This window comes from Ranitomeya variabilis, chromosome 1, assembly GCF_051348905.1.
Source record: "Ranitomeya variabilis isolate aRanVar5 chromosome 1, aRanVar5.hap1, whole genome shotgun sequence".
In the NCBI taxonomy this organism is placed as follows: Eukaryota; Metazoa; Chordata; class Amphibia; order Anura; family Dendrobatidae; genus Ranitomeya; species Ranitomeya variabilis.
The window spans coordinates 1,120,816,166-1,120,840,751 of NC_135232.1; the positions used below are offsets into that span (position 1 = coordinate 1,120,816,166).

The 24,586-nt window shown below is 45.4% G+C and overlaps 1 protein-coding gene across 2 annotated transcripts; it reads right to left on the reverse strand.

Annotated features, from left to right (window-relative positions):
* Window positions 1-7,089: 7,089 nt before the first annotated feature.
* LOC143793359 (bifunctional phosphoribosylaminoimidazole carboxylase/phosphoribosylaminoimidazole succinocarboxamide synthetase) lies at window positions 7,090-21,870 on the reverse strand. Of its 2 annotated transcripts, XM_077280265.1 has the most exons (10): window positions 21,761-21,870; window positions 20,043-20,074; window positions 18,410-18,607; window positions 9,782-9,960; window positions 9,478-9,657; window positions 9,288-9,401; window positions 9,116-9,199; window positions 8,378-8,558; window positions 7,558-7,716; window positions 7,090-7,480 (listed from the first exon to the last, which is right to left on the reverse strand). In XM_077280265.1, the coding sequence occupies exons 2-10, from the start codon at window positions 20,056-20,058 to the stop codon at window positions 7,314-7,316; spliced, it is 1,278 nt and encodes a 425-aa protein (XP_077136380.1). In that variant the 5' UTR covers window positions 20,059-20,074; window positions 21,761-21,870; the 3' UTR covers window positions 7,090-7,313. The 2 variants fall into 2 exon arrangements, with proteins under 2 accessions (XP_077136380.1, XP_077136381.1); XM_077280266.1 differs by lacking the exons at window positions 20,043-20,074; window positions 21,761-21,870 and adding an exon at window positions 19,999-20,019.
* Between the last annotated feature and the right edge of the window lie 2,716 nt (window positions 21,871-24,586).

Consider the following 24,586-nt stretch of genomic DNA (forward strand, 5'->3'; position numbering starts at 1 on the left):
TAAAAATTCTTTTTTTTTTTCACAAAAATGATTTTTTAGCCCCCAGTTTTGTATTTTCACAAGGGTATCAGGATAAATTTGACCACAAAAGTTGTTGTCCAATTTGTCCTGAGTACGCTGATACCCCATATGTGGGGGGGGAACCACTGTTTGGGCGCATGACAGAGCTCGGAAGGGAAGGAGCGCCATTTGGAATGCAGACTTAAATGGATTGGTCTGCAGGCGTCACGTTGCATTTGCAGAGCCCCTGATGTACCCAAACAGTACAAACCCCCCACAAGTGACCCCATATTGGAAACTAGACCACCCAAGGAACTTATCGAGATGTGTTGTGAGAGATTTGAACCCCCAAGTGTTTCACTACAGTTTATAACGCAGAGCCGTGAAAATAAAAATTCTTTTTTTTTTTCACAAAAATGATTTTTTAGCCCCCAGTTTTGTATTTTCACAAGGGTAGCAGGAGAAATTGGACCCCAAAAGATGATGTCCAATTTGTCCTGAGTACGCTGATACCCCATATGTTGGGGTAAACCCCTGTTTGAGCACACGGGAGAGCTCGGAAGGGAAGGAGCACTGTTTTCCTTTTTCAACGCAGAATTGGCTGGAATTCAGATCGGATGCCATGTCCCGTTTGGAGAGCCCCTGATGTGCCTGAACAGTGGAAACCCCCCAATTATAACTGAAACCCTAATCCAAACACACCCCTTACCCTAATCCCAACAGTAACCCTAACCACTCCTCTAACCCAGACACACCCAACCCTATTCCCAACCGTAAATGTAATCCTAACCCTATCTTTAGCCCCAACCCTAACTGTAGCCCCAACCCTAGCCCTAACCCTAGCAATAACCCTAGCCCTATCACTAGCCCTAACACTAGCCGTAACACTAGCCCTAACCCTAGCCCCAACCCTAGCCCTAACCCTAGCCCTAACCCTTGCCCTAACCCTAACCCTAGCCCTAACTCTAGTCCTAACTCTAGCCCTAACCCTAACCCTAATGGGAAAATGGAAATAAATACATTTTTTAATTTTTTTATTTTTCCCTAACTAAGGGGGTGATGAAGGGGGGTTTGATTTACTTTTATAGCGGGTTATTTAGCGGATTTTTATGATTGGCAGCCGTCACACACTGAAAGACGCTTTTCATTGCAAAAAATATTTTTTGCGTTACCACATTTTGAGAGCTGTAATTTTTCCATATTTGAGTCCACAGAGTCATGTGAGATCTTGTTTTTTGCGGGACGAGTTGACGTTTTTATTGGTAACATTTTTGGACACGTGACATTTTTTGATTGCTTTTTATTCCGATTTTTGTGAGGCAGAGTGATCAAAAACCAGCTATTCATGAATTTCTTTTGGGGGAGGCGTTTATACCGTTCCGCATTTGGTAAAATTGATAAAGCAGTTTTATTCGTCGGGTCAGTACGATTACAGCGATACCTCATTTATATCATTTTTTTATGTTTTGGCGCTTTTATACGATAAAAACTATTTTATAGAAAAAATAATTATTTTGGTATCGCTTTATTCTCAGGACTATAACTTTTTTATTTTTTGGCTGATGATGCTGTATGGCAGCTCGTTTTTTGCGGGACAAGATGACGTTTTCAGCGGTACCATGGTTATTTATATCAGTCTTTTTCATCGCGTGTTATTCCACTTTTTGTTCGGCGGTATGATAATAAAGCGTTGTTTTTTGCCTCGTTTTTTTTTTTTTTTCTTACGGTGTTTACTGAAGGGGTTAACTAGTGGGGCAGTTTTATAAGTTGGGTCGTTACGGACGCGGCGATACTAAATGTGTACTTTTATTGTTTTTTTAATTTTATTTAGCTAAAGAAATGTATTTATGGGAATAATATTATTTTTTTTCTTTATTTAGGATATTTTTTTTATTTTTTTTTACACACATGTGGGGAATTTTTTTTTAACTTTTTTACTTTCTCCCAGGGGGGGACATTACAGATCATTGATCTGACAGTGTGCACAGCACTCTGTCAGATCGACGATCTGCTGTGCAGGGCTGCAGGCTTACCAAGTGCCTGCTCTGAGCAGACACTCGGTAAGCCACCTCCCTCCCTGCAGGACCCGGATGCCGCTGCCATCTTGGATCCGGGACCTGCGGCGAGGAGGGAGGTAGGAGACCCTCGGAGCAACGCGATCACATCGCGTTGCTCCGGGGGTCTCAGGGAAGCCCGCAGGGAGCCCCCTCCCTGCACGATGCTTCCCTATACCGCCGGTACACTGCGATCATGTTTGATCGCGGTGTGCCGGGGGTTAATGTGCCGGGGGCGGTCCGTGACCGCTCCTGGCACATAGTGCCGGATGTCAGCTGCGATATGCAGCTGACACCCGGCCGCGATCGGCCGCGCTCCCCCCGTGAGCGCGGCCGATCGCGTATGACGTACTATCCCGTCGGTGGTCATACGGGCCCACCCCACCTCGACGGGATAGTACGTCTAATGTCAGAAAGGGGTTAATGACCTTGCCGTTTTTTGCAATTCTGACCAGTGTCCCTTTATGAGGTAATAACTCAGGAACGCTTCAACGGATCCTAGCGATTCTGAGACTGTTTTTTCGTGACATATTGGGCATCATGTTAGTGTTAAATTTAGGTAGATAATTTCTGAGTTTATTTGTGAAAAAAACGGAAATTTGGCGAAAATTTTGCAATTTTCACATTTTTAATTTTTATTCTGTTAAACCAGAGAGTTATGTGACACAAAATAGTTAATAAATAACATTTCCCACATGCCTACTTTACATCAGCACAATTTTGGAAACAAATTTTTTTTTTGCTAGGAAGTTATAAGGGTTAAAATTTGACCAGTGATTTCTCATTTTTACAACAAAATCTACAAAACCATTTTTTTTAGGGACCACCTCACATTTGAAGTCTTTTTGAGGGTTCTATATGGCTGAAAATACCCAAAAGTGATACCATTCTAAAAACTGCACCCCTCAAGGTGCTCAAAACCACATTCAAGAAGTTTATTAACCCTTTAGGTGTTTCACAGCAGCAGAAGCAACATGGAAGTAAAAAATGAACATTTAACTTTTTAGTCACAAAAATGATCTTTTAGCAACAATTTTTTTATTTTCCCAAGGGTAAAAGGAGAAACTGGACCACGAACGATGTTGTCCAATTTGTCCTGAATACGCTGATACCTCATATGTGGGGGTAAACCACTGTTTGGGCGCACGGCAGGGCTCGGAAGGAAAGGAGCGCCATTTGACTTTTTGAATGAAAAATTGGCTCCAATCTTTAGCGGACACCATGTCGCGTTCGGAGAGCCCTCGTGTGCCTAAACATTGGAGCTCCCCCACAAGTGACCCCATTTTGGAAACTAGACCCCCCAAGGAACTTATCTAGAAGCATAGTGAGCACTTTAAACCCCCAGGTGCTTCACAAATTGATCCGTAAAAATTAAAAAGTACTTTTTTTTCACAAAAAAATGATTTTAGCCTCAATTTTTTCATTTTCACATGGGCAACAGGATAAAATGGATCCTAAAATTTGTGGGACAAACATGACAAACATATAAAACCATTTAAAAAGGTCTGAGTACAGAACCATGAATCACCACCCCTAAGCACAAATATCATAAAATAACAACACTGCATGAATAAAGTGCTATATATATATATATATATATATATATATATATATATATATATATATATATATATATATATATATATATATATATATACCAAATGTATCCTGTCTAAACATGTAACGGTCCAATATAACATGCATGCTTATGTAAAGGCTGAAACAAATGCATACATAAACCTGTAGTCATATACTGACAGATAATCTAGCAATAAAATTACTGCAATACAGTGTGTGGTATGTAGCAATATAAAATGTTATATCAGCATGCTGCTTAGGCAAGATAATAGCAATGACAAGTTAGGTATATAGATGTGGGCTACAAGCATGTGCCCGAAAGCCTCAAATAGGCATACACTGGTTCTCCCCTACAATCAAATAATAACCCAATGGGTGCCAAGATGTAAGAAAAGATGGGGGGAGTAAAGAGAGGAAAGAAAATTCCAAAGGAACGGCATGAACTCTGAACAATGGTATACCATGAGCCCAGATACCTAATGGAGACAGGAGACAGGCTTAAGGGGTGAGGCGAGAGCCCCACGCGTATCGCTGCAGACGCAGCTTCGTCAGGGGAAGTCATTTGACTTTTTGAATGAAAAATTATCTCCATCGCTAGCGGACACCATGTCACGTTTGGAGAGCCCCTGTGTGCCTAAACATTGGAGCTCCCCCACAAGTGACCCCATTTTGGAAACTAGACCCCCAAGGAACTTATCTAGATGCATAGTGAACACTTAAAACCCCCAGGTGCTTCACAGAAGTTTATAACGCAGAGCCGTGAAAATAAAAAATAATTTTTCTTTCCTCAAAAATGATTTTTAGCCCGGAACTTTCCCAAGGGTAATAGGAGAAATTGGACCCCAAATGTTGTTGTCCAGTTTGTCCTGAGTACGATGATACCCCATATGTGGGGGTAAACCACTGTTTGGGCGCACGGCAGGGCTCGGAAGGGAAGGAGCGCCATTTGGCTTTTTGAATGGAAAATTAGCTCCAATCATTAGCGGACACCATGTCGCGTTTGGAGAGCCCTTGTGTGCCTAAACATTGGAGCTCCCGCACAAGTGACCCCATTTTGGAAACTAGACCTCCCAAGGAACTAATCTAGATGTGTGGTGAGCACTTTGAACTCCCAAGTGCTTCACAGAAGTTTATAACGCAGAGCCGTGAAAATAAAAAATAATTTTCCTTTCCTCAAAAATTATTTTTTAGCCCACAATTTTTTATTTTCCCAAGGGTAACAGGAGAAATTGGATGCCAAAAGTTGTTGTCCAGTTTCTCCTGAGTACGCTGATACCCCATATGTGGGGGTAAACCACTGTTTGGGCACATGTCGGGGCTCGGAAGGGAAGTAGTGACGTTTTGAAATGCAGACTTTGATGGAATGGTCTGCGGGCATCATGTTACGTTTGCAGAGCCCCTGATGTGCCTAAACAGTAGAAACCCCCCACAAGTGACCCCATTTTGGAAACTAGACCCTCCAAGGAACTTATCTAGATGTGTGGTGAGCACGTTCAACCCCCAAGTGTTTCACAGAAGTTTATAACGCAGAGCCGTGAAAATAAAAAATAATTGTTCTTTCCTCAAAAATTATGTTTTAGCAAGTAATTTTTTATTTTTGCAAGGGTAACAGGAGAAATTGGACCCCAATAGTTGTTGCCCAGTTTGTCCTGAGTACACTGGTACCCCATATGTGGGGGTAAACCACTGTTTGGGCGCACGTCAGGGCTTGGAAGGGAGGGAGCACCATTTGACTTTTTGAACGCAAGATTAGCTGGAATCAATGGTGGCGCCATGTTACGTTTGTAGACCCCTGATGTGCCTAAACAGTGGAAACCCCTCAATTCTAACTTCAACGCTAACCCCAACACACCCCTAACCCTAATCCCAACTGTAGCCATAACCCTAATCACAACCCTAACCCCAACACACCCCTAACCACAACCCTAACCCCAACACAGCCGTAACCCTAATCGCAACCCTAACCCTAATCCTAACCCTAATCCCAACCCTAATCCCAACCCTAACCACAACTGTAACCCCAACACACCCCTAACCCTATCCTTAACCCTAACCACAAGCCTAATCTTAACCCTATTTCCAACCCTAGCCCTAATTCCAACCCTAACTCTAATTCCAACCCTAAGGCTATGTGCCCACGTTGCGGATTCGTGTGAGATTTTTCCGCACGATTTTTGAAAAATCTGCAGGTAAAAGGCACTGCGTTTTACCTACGGATTTAAAGTGGATTTCCAGTGTTTTTTTGTGCGGATTTCACCTTCAGATTCCTATTGAGGAACAGGTGTAAAACACTGCGGAATTCGCACAAAGAATTGACATGCTGCGGAAAATACAACGCAGTGTTTCCGCACGGAATTTTCCGCACCATGGGCACAGCGGATTTGGTTTTCCATAGGTTTACATGGTACTGTAAACCTCATGGAAAACTGCTACGAATTCGCAGCGGCCAATCCGCTGCGGATCCGCAGCCAAATCCGCACTGTGTGCACATGCCCTAACCCTACCCCTACTTCTAACCCTAGTGGAAAAAGAAAAAAAAATTTATTTTTTTTTATTATTGTCCCTACCTATGGGGGTGATAAAGGGGGGGGGTTATTTATTATTTTTTTATTTTGATCGCTGTGATAGAACCTATCACAGCGATCAAAATGTACTTGTAACGAATCTGCCGACTGGCAGATTCGGCGGGCGCACTGCGCATGCGCCCGCCATTTTGGAAGATTGCGGCGCCCATGGAGAAGACGGACGGGTACCGGGAGCCTCGGTAAGTATAAGGGGGGGGAGATCGGGGCACGGGGGGGCGTCGGAGCACAGGGGGTGGCATAGGCGCACGGGGGGAGCGGACAGGAGGACGGGGGAGCGGAGCACAGGACGGAGGGGACTACGGGACAGATCGGTGGCTTGGGGGGGCGATCGGTGGGGTGGGGGGGCTCACATCAGGGTTTCCAGCCATGGCCGATGATATTGCAGCATCGGCCATGGCTGGATTGTAATATTTCACCAGTTTTTTAGGTGAAATATTACAAATCGCTCTGATTGGCAGTTTCACTTTCAACAGCCAATCAGAGCGATCGTAGCCACGGGGGGGGGGTGAAGCCACCCCCCTGGGCTGAAGTACCACTCCCCCTGTCTCTGCAGATTGGGTAAAATAGGAATTAACCCTTTCACCTGATCTGCAGGGATGCGATCATTCCATGACGCCACATAGGCGTCATGGGTCGGATTGGCACGGGTTTTCATGACGCCTACGTGGCGTCATGGGTCAGGAAGGGGTTAAAGGACGAGACCACCACTGCGCCTGTCAGTTGCCGAACCACCTCAACCATAATCATGTCACTGCAAAGGGTCTCCTTCATATTTTGTAGCCATAACTGCTGGCATCCTTATGAAGATGCCCTGGGGACCACTGTTTTAGTCCCAGGCTATTCCTTTATAAAGGCCTGTTAGCACATATACAATTAATAAGGGAGACAACCTTGCATGTCTTAAGTTCATTTATTACAGAATCTTTACACCAGTATAACCCACGTTTGGTGTCCCTATAACCGTCACATGTACTATAGTACATACATATATAAAATATATATAATATATAATAAAAAGTAATATCGGCCTATTGTAGGTCAGAAGTGCCTGAATTCTCATTCTGCCATATTTGAGACTCCGTGTTATGACGAGCTGTTACTTGCTGCACTGTCTCAGCTTTGCATCGGCTTGCTTGAGGGAAATCCACGTATTCAGAGCACAGGAGCGCAGCTTAGACCAAACCAGATGATCGTTCAGGCCAAATATTTGTGCTGCAAACTGAGCGGCCGCCTCTGGAGACAATACGGTAGAACAGCCCAGCCCTGTGAGGAGACAGGAGAACATTGTCACTGCTCAGACACGTACAATGATACCACCATGTTCCTGAGGATTTACTTACCGCTGGGCATTCGCAGAGATGACCAGACGTCCTGGGCCCCCCAGTCAGCAGTGAGCGGTGGGCAGTTGATCACAGGATACGCTGTATTTCCAGAGAGGACAGGACCCAAACCATTGCTTCTCCCAGCAACCGCAACAAACACTGTGGGAATGCCATCTCCTAGGAGACATACGAGATCATGCAGTGGGCAAGTGTCATATTGGGGCACCTACACTGGGGACTTGGGCAACATTTAAGTTTTATGCATTACAGGCAACTAGTTTACTCATAACTATAAAAGGTCCTGCTGGTCACATCTAATGCTGTAAGTACAGAGACTGACTGGAGAATTATGGGCTCATACAAGGCCCCATTTGCTTCTAGAGAAGCAGTTTAGGGGACTAATACCTACAGAATGGGACTTCCTGTTAGCTCTTGCGCAGCCTCAGAAACATGTTATGGCTTTAGTTAAGCTACGAGGAAGAAATGAGGAGGATGGCAGCAGAAAGCAAGTTGTCCTCTACGCCCCCTTTAAATCCCTTACTTGCCCATTTATCCATTATGGTTTTGGGGGTTCAAGGACCTTCGTATAATCAAAACTTAAATTCTTATGGAATAACTCCTTCAGGCAGCATTGGTAGAAATCATATGAAAGACCAGCAAAGTTTAATAAGCCTTAATGGTTGATAGCTGCTTCCAATACCCCCATATTTGAAAAAAAAAAAAAAAAAAAAAAGTAAATTAAAATATCACAATTGGTTAAAATTTCCAATTGTCACACTGCATATGAAAAGGTTTGCTTTTGCTGTTCTGAGTTGGTGCAGACCACTTAAGATCGTACCTTCATACTCTGCCTTTATTCTCAGCGTCTCATCAGGTCCTTTGTGAGCAGACGTCACCCTCAGTTCACACGGGATGCCATAATTTGCACAGGATTTCTGAATCTTTTCACAGTGCACCAGGTCAGAAATTGACCCCATCAACACAACAACCCGTCCTTGGCCATCACTAGTCAGCAGCAGCTGAGGAAAGACAACGTTAGATACAGATCGATGTAGTTACTGAGAAGAGCACAGAACAGACCATTGTTAGGCTATGTGCACACGTTCAGGATTTCTTGCAGAAATTTCCTGACAAAAACCCGGACATTTCTGCCAGAAATCCGCCTGCGTTTTTCCCGAGCTTTCCCAATACATTAAATAGCGGGAAAAATGCAAAAAAAAAAATAAAAATCAGCAAAATTAATGAACATGCTGCTTTTTTTTACCGCGATGCGTCTTTTCGCAGAAACAAAGGCATCATGTGCACAAAAATTGCGGAATGCATTCTAAATGATCGGATGTATATGTATGCGGTTTTTAAGCGAAAAAAACACGAAAAATCCTGAACGTGTGCACGTACCCTTACAGTTACACGTCTGGCAAGGTTTCAGGAGACATTTTAGATTTTCCTTAACAGATATTTTTGTGCATAAAGATGAAAGCGGAACTTTTTGCTAGCAAACAAAAGCAGGATTTCTGAACGCAAGCAGTACACAGCAACACCAGCAGTTATAGGGGAGGGGGAACCACAACATTACCTCCACTTTGTCTGCAACCCACTCAAAGTTTCTTTTGACCATCTGCATGGCCTCTGGGGTAATCTCCTGCAGATCACGGTAGGTCTGGGGAGGAAACCCACGAGACAAGTTAGAAATTAACATTCCTTCTGCCAAGTCTTACCATTATGAATGTTAGAAGTCCGGTGAATACCTGTTTATCCTTCTGCTGGGTCTTATCACCTGAGGGCCATAGACGCCACGAGTCATTGTCGATCACATCAGCCAGGACAATTTCTTGTTTTGTCACATCCACACCAAACTCAATCTAAGTTTAGAAATTCAGACAATAAATACGCTGATAACGTTAAGGTGCTAACTGCGAGACCTAGAAACGTCCTAACCTTCATGTCCACTAAGGTGCAGTCTTGTGTTGACCATGTTTTTTCCACAATTTCAAATATGGCCGCTGTGGAATGGTTCATGATGTCCACCTCCGCCTGGCCAATCACAAGGCCAGCACAGTTCAGTTTGGCTGCAATCAGCTGCTCTTCTGACCATTGAGGGTCATTATTGGCATCATCCTAAAAATATATATATATATATTTTTTATTTTCAATTCTAGGCAATGCAGAAATATTGCATCTGTACATGCAGTTTTCTGAAGACTAAATGGAAGTACAGGACGGAAGCCCCTCAAACACAAACCTTGAAAAACATCTCCACTTTAGGGGGATAAAATGTATATCCTTCCGGTACCCCAGGATTTCTCTTCAGGAAGGAGCCGGTGGCTATTCTCCTGCACACCCACTCGATAGGGATCATCTCACAGTGAGAGGCAATGAAACCAGTTGCACTGCACTTCTTCACGAATGCTGTCTTTATACCTGAGGGGGGAAATAATTCATCCATCACAATATTCGTTAGATACTAGAACAATTATTGAAGATAAAAACACGCCTGCCCCACCACCACGAGTGATGCCTGCCGCCTACAGTGCCTTGCAAAAGAATCTGGCCCCCCTTGAACTTTTCACCCTTTTCCCACATATCATGCTTCAAACAAAGATACCAAATGTAAATTTTTGGTGAAGAAACAACAAGTGGAACACAATTGGGAAGTTGAACAAAATGTATTGGTCATTTAAAATTTTTGTGGAAATTCAAAAACTGAAGAGTGGGGCGTGCAATATTATTCGGCCCCTTTACTTTCAGTGCAGCAAACTCACTCCAGAAGTTCATTGTGGATCTCTGAATGATCCAATGTTGTCCTAAATGCCTAATGATGATAAATATAATCCACCTGTGTGTAATCAAGTCTCTGTATAAATGCACCTGCTCTGTGATAGTCTCAGGGTTCTGTGTGAAGCACAGAGAGCATCATGAAGACCAAGGAACACAACAGGCAGGTCCGTGATACTAATGTGGAGAAGTTTAAAGCTGGATTTGGATACAAAAGGATTTCTAAAACTTTAAACATCCCAAGGAGCACTGTGCAAGCGATCATATTGAAATGGAAGGAGTATCATACCACTGCAAATCTACCAAGACCCGGCCATCCCTCTAAACTTTCATCTCAAACAAGGAGAACACTGATCAGAGATGAAGCCAAGAGGCCCATGATCACTCTGGATGAACTGCAGAGATCTACAGCTGAGGTGGGACAGTCTGTCCATAGGACAACAATCAGTCGTACACTGCACAAATCTGGCCTTTATGGAAGAGTGGCAAGAAGAAAGCCATTTCTCAAAGATATCCATAAAAAGTGTTGTTTAAAGTTGGCAACAAGCCCCCTGGGAGACACCAAACATGTGGAAGAAGGTGCTCTGGTCAGATGAAACCAAAAATCGAACTTTTTGGCAACAATGCCAAACGATATTTTTGGCATAAAGGCAACACAGTTCATCACCCTGAACACACCATCCCCACTGTCAAACATGGTGGTGGCAGCATCATGGTTTGGGCGTTTTCGTCAGCAGGGACAGGGAAGATGGCTAAAATTGATGGGAAGATGGATGGAGCCAAATACAGGACCATTCTTGAAGAAAACCTGTTGCAGTCTGCAAAAGACCTGACACTGGGACGGAGATTTCTTCCAACAAGACAATGATCCCAAACATAAAGCAAAATCTACAATGGAATGGTTCAGAAATAAACGTATCCAGGTGTTAGAATGGCCAAGTCACAGTCCAGACCTCAATCCAATCGAGAATCTGTGGAAAGAGCTGAAAACTGCTGTTCACAAACGATCTCCATCAAACCTCACTGAGCTCGAGCTGTTTGCCAAGGAAGAATGGGCAAGAATTTCAGTCTCTCGATGCACAAAACTGATAGAGACATACCCCAAGCGACTTGCAGCTGTAATCGCAACAAAAGGTGGCGCAACAAAGTATTAAGCTAAAGGGGCGGAATAATATTGCATGCCCCACTTTTCAGTTTTTTAATTTCCACAAAAATGTAAAATAACCAATAAATTTCGTTCAACTTCACAATTGTGTTCCACTTGTTGTTGATTCTTCACCAAAAGATTTACATTTAGTATCTTTGTTTGAAGCATGATATGTGGGAAAAGGTTGAAAAGTTCCAGGGAGCCGAATACTTTCGCAACCCACTGTATTTGCCAGCTACACCCACAGGCCTACAGTGCCTTGCAAAAGAATCTGGCCCCCCTTGAACTTTTCACCCTTTTCCCACATATCATGCTTCAAACAAAGATACCAAATGTAAATTTTTGGTGAAGAAACAACAAGTGGAACACAATTGGGAAGTTGAACAAAATGTATTGGTCATTTAAAATTTTTGTGGAAATTCAAAAACTGAAGAGTGGGGCGTGCAATATTATTCGGCCCCTTTACTTTCAGTGCAGCAAACTCACTCCAGAAGTTCATTGTGGATCTCTGAATGATCCAATGTTGTCCTAAATGCCTAATGATGATAAATATAATCCACCTGTGTGTAATCAAGTCTCTGTATAAATGCACCTGCTCTGTGATAGTCTCAGGGTTCTGTGTGAAGCACAGAGAGCATCATGAAGACCAAGGAACACAACAGGCAGGTCCGTGATACTAATGTGGAGAAGTTTAAAGCTGGATTTGGATACAAAAGGATTTCTAAAACTTTAAACATCCCAAGGAGCACTGTGCAAGCGATCATATTGAAATGGAAGGAGTATCATACCACTGCAAATCTACCAAGACCCGGCCATCCCTCTAAACTTTCATCTCAAACAAGGAGAACACTGATCAGAGATGAAGCCAAGAGGCCCATGATCACTCTGGATGAACTGCAGAGATCTACAGCTGAGGTGGGACAGTCTGTCCATAGGACAACAATCAGTCGTACACTGCACAAATCTGGCCTTTATGGAAGAGTGGCAAGAAGAAAGCCATTTCTCAAAGATATCCATAAAAAGTGTTGTTTAAAGTTGGCAACAAGCCCCCTGGGAGACACCAAACATGTGGAAGAAGGTGCTCTGGTCAGATGAAACCAAAAATCGAACTTTTTGGCAACAATGCCAAACGATATTTTTGGCATAAAGGCAACACAGTTCATCACCCTGAACACACCATCCCCACTGTCAAACATGGTGGTGGCAGCATCATGGTTTGGGCGTTTTCGTCAGCAGGGACAGGGAAGATGGCTAAAATTGATGGGAAGATGGATGGAGCCAAATACAGGACCATTCTTGAAGAAAACCTGTTGCAGTCTGCAAAAGACCTGACACTGGGACGGAGATTTCTTCCAACAAGACAATGATCCCAAACATAAAGCAAAATCTACAATGGAATGGTTCAGAAATAAACGTATCCAGGTGTTAGAATGGCCAAGTCACAGTCCAGACCTCAATCCAATCGAGAATCTGTGGAAAGAGCTGAAAACTGCTGTTCACAAACGATCTCCATCAAACCTCACTGAGCTCGAGCTGTTTGCCAAGGAAGAATGGGCAAGAATTTCAGTCTCTCGATGCACAAAACTGATAGAGACATACCCCAAGCGACTTGCAGCTGTAATCGCAACAAAAGGTGGCGCAACAAAGTATTAAGCTAAAGGGGCGGAATAATATTGCATGCCCCACTTTTCAGTTTTTTAATTTCCACAAAAATGTAAAATAACCAATAAATTTCGTTCAACTTCACAATTGTGTTCCACTTGTTGTTGATTCTTCACCAAAAGATTTACATTTAGTATCTTTGTTTGAAGCATGATATGTGGGAAAAGGTTGAAAAGTTCCAGGGAGCCGAATACTTTCGCAACCCACTGTATTTGCCAGCTACACCCACATCATGTAAGGTAAATCCTAGGTCTGACAACAGGAAAACCAAGATTAATTTACAAGGTCCACAGGTTTATAGCGTGTAGTGATCCCTGTAATGGCCCTTTGGCCATCAAACCACCAGTCATTCAGGCCATGTACATCCAAGGAGATAAGGTGGTTGGCGCACATTGGCCATACAGAAGTGGCTGCCATCTCCACATCAGCAGTGTACAATACATGGAGAGGGAATGCGACCATTCAAAATGGCAGCTCCACATATTGCAGATATAGCCATGTTTGGAGGCCACACTGAATTTAATGAGGTGCTAGTGACACAGGAGTGGACTCCCAAAATATTGTAGAAATATTCACTGCACACTCAGGTCACGCAAAAGTGTAGAATTTATTCTGGTGGTGCACACGATTGGAGATCTACACAGCTTCTTGGTTGCAACATGTTGATTCATAGAATACAGTGGATTACATGAAAACAGATGGGAATAAAAAAAAAAGTATACAAACAAGTTGTAAGTATAGAATATAGGAAATGGTATATACATAGATCCAAGGTCAATGTATGGCGCGTAGGTGACAGGTTTCATAACATGGGGGTTGTAGATAATACACATTAGAAAGGTCAAATAGAACGTGGAAAGGTTACAAGAACTTTACAAAACAAGAGTTTGAGAAAATGGTGTTAGCACACGTCTAACAGAGGAAATGTACAGCAGCTACATCTCCAAATGTGTTTACCCCCAGACGTTCTCCACGTTCATGAATGGAGTGGCCAGAGAATATTTCTACAGTCCGTAGTGTAGAGGTCTTATTGCAGACAGGAGTGCTGCTCCTCCACGCTTTATACTGGATGGACACTTGCACCAGTCCACAATTTGCATTTCTCTACTGCAGAGCTGAACTCTCTCATGCCACATCCAACTTGCATTTTTGCATTTCCATTTTTTCCTCCCCTTGTTTCAGAGCCATAACTTATTTTTCTGTCCACATTGATGCATGACACCACACAGTGTACTAGAAAAATGGGGATATTAGACAATAAAACCCTTCTCTTCCACCACCTTTCACCGTTATCGTTGGCCCACTTAGGGGACTTGAAGCCATGATCGTCTGATTGCTGGTGCTATGTCCAGCAATGGAACAGAAATCTGTCCCCTTTGAAGCCTGGCCACAGGCAGGGTTTTAGAGCTCCATAAGGACAGGAACAGGGGTCTGATGACCCCCGGCTGTCATGATAACCCACGATCACATCACTGGCTCACCAATAGGCTGAGGTAACGACATGCATGTAAGTTGGCAAGGGTTAAATGCATCTATCAATCTCTGACAGCAGCTGTTAATCACAGGCGCCACTCACGATTGTCAGCAGCAGGTCCTAGCTGCAATACACAGCCATCACCTGCCGGGTATGGGGTGGGCTCGCTGCCCGCTCCACACACCTGCTGTACATGCACGCTGGATGGCATGATGTGCTGAAAGGGAATCTGTCAGCAAGCTTTTGCTATGTAATCTGAGGACAGCATATTTTTTGGGGGGGTTGTTTAAAAAATAAATAAATAAAATCTAGATTTCAGCAGTGTCACTTATCCTGTGCCGTCTGCTTAGTGAAGATTTTATCACTAGGACATAATCATTGCTGGGACTAGCTGCCTCATGCCAAGCAGTCCAATCACACCCCCTCCTGTGATAAGCAGCTCACTGCTCATAGGTAATTAGTTAAGGCGGAGGGCGCACCATCATTGATAACTGATTGAGATACAATAGAGATGGGGTGCAACACCTAGTCTAGATAGCAATCATGATCATCAAGAGAAGGAAGGCCAAACTAAGAAATGGTGTGCAAGAATCTGATCAATTCCCAGATATAGCAAACCTGGTGAAAGAGGGAAAGCCAGGGATCTGAACAATTGCCCCACGATTGCAATGGGAAAGAAAACGTGACTATACAACCTGATATAGGAGAGTGCAGCCCAACCATATAGGAGAGTGCAGCCCAACCATATAGGAGAGTGCAGCCCAACCATAGAGGAGAGTGCAGCCCAACCATATAGGAGAGTGCAGCCCAACCATATAGGAGAGTGCAGCCCAACCATATAGGAGAGTGCAGCCCAACCATATAGGAGAGTGCAGCCCAACCATAGAGGAGAGTGCAGCCCAACCATATAGGAGAGTGCAGCCCAACCATATAGGAGAGTGCAGCCCAACCATATAGGAGAGTGCAGCCCAACCATAGAGGAGAGTGCAGCCCAACCATAGAGGAGAGTGCAGCCCAACCATAGAGGAGAGTGCAGCCCAACCATATAGGAGAGTGCAGCCCAACCATATAGGAGAGTGCAGCCCAACCATATAGGAGAGTGCAGCCCAACCATAGAGGAGAGTGCAGCCCAACCATATAGGAGAGTGCAGCCCAACCATATAGGAGAGTGCAGCCCAACCATATAGGAGAGTGCAGCCCAACCATAGAGGAGAGTGCAGCCCAACCATAGAGGAGAGTGCAGCCCAACCATAGAGGAGAGTGCAGCCCAACCATAGAGGAGAGTGCAGCCCAACCATAGAGGAGAGTGCAGCCCAACCATAGAGGAGAGTGCAGCCCAACCATATGGGAGAGTGCAGAGGCTTCATAGCCTGTTGGATGCGGTCAGAACGCCAGCTCAGTTCCTCGCATACATAGTTGATGGATGGACCTGATTTTGGGTTCATTGTGTTTATCTGAATATATACGCTCTTTCGGTTATTGCACACTCATCGGTATGCCTTATTGATATTTTGCTTATATAACCTGAGTGATAACCTTTATGAGATATGTAACTGTTGCTGTTATATTGCATTTTGGATGTATTGTGGCCTGCCACTAGCATGTGTTTTCTTCATGTATGCACATTATTATTATTATTATTAGTTACATTGGTTCTTGGATCCACTATGATCCGGTTTTAACATGTGCCTTTTCATCAGCTGGCTCATCTCACTTTATGGTGGATTTCCATTTATATTGGCCCATATGGCTCCATGTTTTTTGCCATGTTTTTTCTAAATGTTTAATATTTTTTATCCGAGGTGTTAATAAGGGTTATTATTCCACTATGTGGATGTGCACACCATTAGTTTGGCCTTCCTTCTCTTGATGTTCACTGTTCATAGATAGTGATAAGCGAGCACAAAAATGCTCGGGTGCGCGTTGTTCGGGCAGAGCAAATTGGAATGCAAAGAGCCCAAAGTAAGTATGGAAAACCCCAGCATTTTTTAGGCCATTAGACAGCACCCCTCCTCATTACAGAGATGCACATCAACTGATTCACTTAATTGGTAGTTGGCTCTGAAGCCTGAACAGCTTGGAGTAGGACAACATGTATAAAAAGGATCATGATCAAAATACAAACTTTCCTAATAATTCTGCGCACAGTGTACATGTAACATCATCGTGGGACACTCAGTAAATGGACTACAGGCGGTCTGCCTAGCCTTTGCTGGTGTGATTTTATAGGGGGACCCTATATCAATTTTTCCTATGGTTCCCCTGTAAAATAGCCAGGGGGTGGAGCTGCATATTCATTACTGTAATGAGCGGTACCATGTGACTGCTCAATACAGGAAGCAGCTGTCAGCGCCCGGAGAACCAGGGACCGCACCAGGAGCAGGTGAGTATAACGGGGGCATATTCACCTGTCCCACCGTCGGCGCTGCTCCATCTTCCGCGTCCTCTGCAGTGACGCTCAGGTCAGAGGGCGCGATTAGTGTGTGCGCTGCCCTCTGTCTGAACAGTCAGTGCAGAGGACGGGGAAGACACAGCAGCGCCGATGGTGGAACGGGAAAGGTGAGTATAGCAAGTGCCGGGGGCCTGAGCGACGAGAGGGGAGGATGTCATTTTATCGCAGCAACAGCATATGGGGCAAATATCTCTATGGAGCATCTTATGGGGCCATAATCAGCACTTGTGCAGCATTGTATGGGGCATATTTTAATATGGAGCATCTTATGGGGCCCATCATGAACAGTATGGAGCATTATATGGGGCTCCTGATTCAATATGGATATTCAAAAACACTTAACCTACTGATGTCTCAATTATTTTTACTTTTACTAGTATCTATTTTTATTTTTGACATTTATCAGTAGCTGCGGCATTTTCCACCCTAGGCTTATACTCAAATCATTAATTTTTCCCAGTTTTTTGTGGCAAAATTAGGGGTCTCTGCTTATACTCAAGTATATACAATACCAGAGGTTACCCTCATTAATAAAACTGTACATAAAGAGTTGGAGTATATGTATGTAATTTTATTTTGCAGTGAGCACAGGTGCCGGCAGATGATACTACTCTCCCATCAGCGGCTCCTGCTGTCACGGTGATCAGTGACACCACACATAGCCCGATGGGAGCAGGAGTCTCATCAGGCCAAGCCTGCTTCACAGCTGAGGGTCACAATCAGCTGCGGAACCACGCTGACATCTGCCAGCATGATCCCGCAGCGCTGAGACCGTACCGGCGGTAGTGTTACCACACACAGCATGTGACGAACATGGCGGAGCCAGGTGTGAAATGTTCCTGATGACGCTGTGCGGCCAGCCCACTGTAATGACAACCAACATTGCTGTAGCATTACAGTGTGTGGCAGACAATCCCTGCATGCTCAATGGCTCCCTAAAGAGCAGCAAACATGCAGGGCGGGGACCCGAGCTCCAGCGAAGCAACCCCTTTAATACTCGGCGAGCTCCAAGCACCAAATACTGGCGAGCATGCTCGCTTATCACTATCCATAGAGAATGTATACAGAGAGCCTGGTGCAGCCAGGGGCAACTTTCTCACCTCCGCTTCATCCTACATCTAAGAACAGTCATTACTGCTGGAATCAGGGTCTCTGCCACTACATTATGCTGCCATCAGAAGACGCAGTAGAAACGATGTGTCAGATTCCCTTTAAAGGCAAGCTAGATATCACAATAAGCCTCTATGTCTACCAAAGATCCTCAGATATCAGTACTGCGATAACCACGGAGAACCATTTCCTCCATTTAAAGATGAGGGAAAGACAAACACCAGCATAAACCTTCTGTACGGGATCTTACCAGCTTCTTGCAGCAGTTTGAATATGCAGCTGGTGGTCTTGTTGGAGATGGCCGCTTTCCCCTCCATGTGGTCCTTCCTGGCTGCATTGCCCGCTGTGATCTGGTCCTTGGACTGCATGAGGACACAGCCGGGGTGATCCAGGAGCTCATACACCTCTTTAGTTTTACCTTCATTAAGCTTCTTGCCGAGTCTCAGCTCTTAACGGGAGAAAAAGAGACAGGAAATCACTTCATGTAAGCAACGGATGGCGATTATAGGAGAGAGCACACTAGAGGGGTCTACACCACGTACATGGGGGGCAGACATCAGGTCATGTGAGGGGTCGGCAAGGAGGAACGGCTCACGTAGAGGAGCCAACAACTGGGAAACAAGTGCAGAAATGCTTGTTCCTCCATCACCCAAACTGGATGGTTAATCAGGGGCGACGTTTAGTGTTATAAGTATTGATATCATTGTTATTGGGGAGCACATGGACCTGTGTAATCAGGGAATGTGCGGCTGATCCAATACTGGGCACACAACGATTAGTCTGTAAACCGGCCAGTAAGGGTCAGCTGGTGTCTAGTCCGCATGGATCCGACCCACGGAAGAGACACTGATGGGCTCAGACGGCCGCATTACATGGTCTGTACATGGCCGGCGACAGGCTGGGTCACACCGTGGTACTGCCCTCTATATACAGACCATGAAATGCAGCTGCCTGACCCCAGACTAAAAGGTCTGTTCACACTAGGTGGTTATGAGAATTTTCAGCTGCTTTTTACAATACCCTATGAGATTTCAGAAATCTCATACACACATTGTTTTATGTCATCAGAATTTTGTGCTTTGCAGCTTTTTTTGACAGAGCATGTCACTTTTCGTCATTTTTCACCCTTCATCATTGACTTGAATGGATGGGGAAAAAAACGCTGCAAATAAGCAGGTTGACTTTTTTGCAGCGTATTTGCTGCTCACGCTCTTCTCTGCTGCCTCTAGGTGGCAGGCTGCATGATGCATCCATACTGCCCATCATCCCGAAGAGCTGACCCGAACCCCATTCACTTTAATGGGGGCCCGACAATACAGTGTTTGACACGCTGTTATATGCATGACAGAGCAGCAAACACCGCTTCTGATTGGCGGGGAAATGATCTCCGCCGGTCAGAGAGCCACGGTTCCCACACTGTCAGAAGACAGAGGGGGCGCTCAGCTGTGATCTGAGGTGTAAACTCCCCTCCAATCACTGGTGTCAGCTGATGGGACTACTGCTCCCATCATCTGACACCTACAGCCGCTAATAACAGCGAGAGCAGGAGCGGTGGATAGGAGTGGGTGATAAATGCAGAAGTGGTGCAGATGTTTCTATTCTACTTTTCCTCTATTTGTTCCACTCCTGGTTTTGGCTACAAATCCTGATGTAAAATACTGACCAAATACTGCTAGTGTGCCGGCAGCCTTATATGTGAGATACAGGAAAGGTGGTGGCCATTACTGGGAGAATAAGAAACTGGGGACAGGTTAACCTCTTGTATGCCTGTGTCCTGGCTCCTCACACTGCAGGGTCACAGCATCCTCACCTCAGGAGGGCAGTGCCCACTATTCTCACCACATGGCCCTGGTCACATGACAGGAGGGGACCCCGGCACTCACCTCCACTGGATTCCATCTTCCTGATTGTATGCCTAAATATAAAAAGAGACAATAATTATACAGCTGTCAGTACCGGGATGCAGCAGCAGGGAATACTGGGACTAGTAGTTCTTTACGCTGTGCAGCAGGTCACTTTCCTGCCCAGAGCCCTGTGAGGAGAGGACCGAGGGGCTGCACCATGGAGGTGTGAAGAGAGGACCGAGGGGCTGCACCATGGAGCCCTGTGAGGAGAGGCCCGAGGGGCTGCACCATGGAGCCGTGTGAGGAGAGGACCCAGGGGCTGCACCATGTAGCCGTGTGAGGAGAGGACCAAGGGGCTGCACCATGGATCCCTGTGAGGAGAGGACTGAGGGGCTGCACCATGGAGCCCTGTGGGGAGAGGACTGAGGGGCTGCACCATGGAGCCCTGTGGGGAGAGGACTGAGGGGCTGCACCATGGAGCCCTGTGAGAAGAGAACTGAGGGGCTGCACCATGGAGGTGTGAGGAGAGGACCGAGGGGCTGCACCATGGAGCCCTGTGAGGAGAGGACCGAGGGGCTGCACCATGGAGCCCTGTGAGGAGAGGACCGAGGGGCTGCACCATGGAGGTGTGAGGAGAGGACCGAGGAGCTGCACCATGGAGGTGTGAGGAGAGGACCGAGGAGCTGCACCATGGAGCCCTGTGAGGAGAGGACCAAGGGGCTGCACCATGGAGGTGTGAGGAGAGGACCGAGGGGCTGCACCATGGAGCCCTGTGAGGAGAGGACCGAGGGGCTGCACCATGGATCCCCGTGAGACACATGGCCCCATACAGATATTTGCCCCATACAAAGCTGCACTTGGCCCCATACAGATATTTGCCCCATATAATACTGCACATGGCCTCATACAGATATTTGCCCCATATAATGCTTCACATGGCCCCATACAGATATTTGCCCCATATAATGCTGCACATGGCCCCATACAGATATTTGCCCCATACAGATATTGCCCCATATAATGCTGCACATGGCCCCATACAGATATTTGCCCCATATAATACTGCACATGGCCCCATACAGATATTTGCCCCATATAATGCTGCACATGGCCCCATACAGATATTTGCCCCATATAATACTGCACATGGCCCCATACAGATATTTGCCCCATATAATACTGCACATGGCACCATACAGATATTTGCCCCATGCAGATATCTGCCCCATACAGATATTTGCCCCATACAGATATCTGCCCCATACAGATATTTGCCCCATACAGATATTTGCCCCATGCAGATATTGCCCCATACAGATATTTGCCCCATACAGATATTTGCCCCATATAATGCTGCACATGGCCCCATACAGATATTTGCCCCATACAGATATTTGCCCCATACAGATATTTGCCCCATACAGATATTTGCCCCATACAGATATTTGCCCCATACAGATATTTGCCCCATACAGATATCTGCCCCATACAGATATTTGCCCCATACAGATATCTGCCCCATACAGATATTGCCCCATACAGATATTTGCCCCATACAGATATCTGCCCCATACAGAGATTTGCCCCATGCAGATATTGCCCCATACAGAGATTTGCCCCATGCAGATATTGCCCCATACAGATATTTGCCCCATATAATGCTGCACATGCCAATAGGTCTAAACTTAACAGAAATACATTAATGAACATAAAATATAATGCATGTATTAAGTCTAATTAAAGGAATGCATGCTTACTAATTAAGTGGGTCCACTCACTGATGAAGAATATCACAGAACTTCTGGTCAATAATGTGAGAGATGGACTTGATTCTTCCTCCATTTATACCGATATTTCACATCCACACCCACATACACCCCATGACTCCACCTTTGCTTCTGGTATCTTCTGTGGCAAATGTCCAATCATCTTCCGGCAATGTGAACACTGTCCTTGGCTGCAGTAATCATCACCTTCCTGCAGATGGCGGCCTCGTACTTGGGAAGAAAGTTCTTGTTTAGGACAGTTCAATCCTACTTGGGATGGATCCAAGATGTCCATTCAAAGAACAATGGTTTGTCTCCCACACACCGCGGGCATTGGGGACCAATATACATATCCATAGGCCGGAGACAGGATGTCTCTCTCATGAGCAGTGGTTTACAATGAAACCCACAGGAGTTGTGTACATATGTAGATGATGATAGGTCTCAAACAGGATAGAGGCCATTCATTCCAGATTTCCAGTGTACACCTGTGTCCTCCATTAGGCTTTAGGGCCAATATTCATTTCGTATGTAAATGCAGCTCTCCCTTATCACTAAAACAAAGGACATCATTGTCCATGTTGTCTTCCAACAGGTATCATTAGCCATCGTGTCATTACTACACGGCTGGCATCATTTTTTGGGCCATGCACTGTCCAGATCCTGCCCACATAAAGCACATTCTGTTTTGACTTCCCCGTACTTTTCCTAGGGGGCCTATACAAAGTCATACAGGAAAAGAGGGAAGTAATGGAGGGGTCCCCTGTCCTTGTGGGGCGGATCCCCTCTCTCGTTGGTGCTGTTATGGGTGCTAGGAAAAAGTAATTAAAGGGCCACTGTCACCCCCCTCCAGCCGTTATAAACTAAAAGAGCCACCTTGTGCAGCAGTAATGCTGCATTCTAACAAGGTGGCTCTTTTAGTTTTTGCTTCTGTTATTCCCTGAATAAAGCGTTTTATAATTTTCCCCAAATACCTGTCTTTGTACCTGGAGGCAGGTCTCAAGCCTCCTATGTGAAGCGCCCAATTGCCGTCACTCTTCTCTTCTGGGGATGTGGTCACCGCCCCCTGCGCGCTGTTTCTTCTTAAATCCGGCGCCTGTGCTGTGCGTGCCTGCCTGGGGCAGGCGCAGTGTTCATTGGCCGTCATAGCTCAGATGCCGGGTGCCTGACTGCGCCTGTGCGGGCAGTGCGGCCACCCTATTGCTGAATCCCCGCCCCGCACTGTTATGCATTATGCACAGTGCGGGGCTGGGGTCCCTGGGAATGCGCACTGCGCTTGTCAGACGCTCCCCCAGGTTCCAGCGTCGGTCTGTGCAGGAATCTGCCCAGGAATCCCAGCCCCGCACTGTGCATAATGCATAACACAGTGCGGGGCGGGGATTCAGTAACAGGGTGGCCGCACTGCCCGCACAGGCGCAGTCAGGCACCCGGCATCTGAGCTATGAAGGACAATGAACACTGCGCCTGTCACAGGCAGGCACGCACAGCACAGGCGCCGGATTTAAGAAGAACAGCACTGAGGGGGCGCGACGACCATCGCCCCAGAAGAGATGAATGACGGCAGTTGGGCGCTTCACAGAGGAGGCTTCGGACCGCCTCCAGGTACAAAGATAGGTATTTGGGGAAAATTATAAAACGCTTTATTGAGGGAATAACAGAAGCAAAAACTAAAAGAGCCACCTTGTTAGACTGCAGCATTACTGCTGCACAAGTTGGCTCTTTTAGTTTATAACGGCTGGAGGGGGGTGACAGTGTCCCTTTAAAATAATTAGTAGGGGTGAAGGTCAGCCCCCTCACCTTCAATTGCATTTCAGTAAACACAGGAGTGGAGAGGTAATCGCCTGTAGTAATTCCTGGGGAGTCATTCCAGCCTCTTTGCCCCTTGACATTTGTAGTCTATTTTGCAGGTTTGATGGTTCCCCCTCATTATCACTTGACCATTCCAATGGTTAGGTTGTGAATCATCATACAAGGCATTACATTTCATTGCCCGAGACCGGGAGATGGATCTACCCCTACCCTGGAATTGTGAGTAGATGAGTAATCAAACCAGACCACAAATACGAGGATCACCCAAATGACGCGTGTCGCAGCTCAAAGTGGCTTCATCAGGGGCCTGTGTGATCATGTTACTTTGTCTCGTATATTTATATCAAAGTAATAACTGAAAAACAAACAGCTGTTCAGCTTACCGGGGAAGCTGCGAGACCAAGCCATGAAGTGTGTACTGGTCACGTGAGCGTAACTTGGATACCAGGTAGCAAGACTGCCGCATATATTAGTGAGAGAAAATAGGACTGTGTGCGGGAAAATGAGAATGCGTAGCCATAATAGGGAAGCCAGCGCATGCGTATAGCAACCGCACTGGAAAACTAGGACTTAAGCAGGGGTTTGGTTTTTTTTGAGTGAATATTCAAATATTTAATTAAACCGCATTCCATCTATGAATGATATGTAAAACAGCGCTGGCTTGTCAGAATACCAGCTAGACCACACGCAATGTATACCGTCATGTGACGTAATGTAAATAACAGTTACCAGCCAGACCTGTGCACAAATCAGCGAGAAATACAAGAAAAGAGCCATGTGCATGCGCAGAAACCAGGAATAGATGACATTGCATAGCTATGACACCAGAGATACCAGCGCATGTATGTGGCAACCAGAATGGAGAGTGAATAGTGGGACTGAAAAAGGTCACTGCTCAAATGATTAAATACTTAAATTGTTAAGCCACACATGTAACGTCTAAAGGCGATAAAATGGCTCGGAGCACATAAGTTAAAGAAAATATTAAGCTCAACTGAAAATAATAAA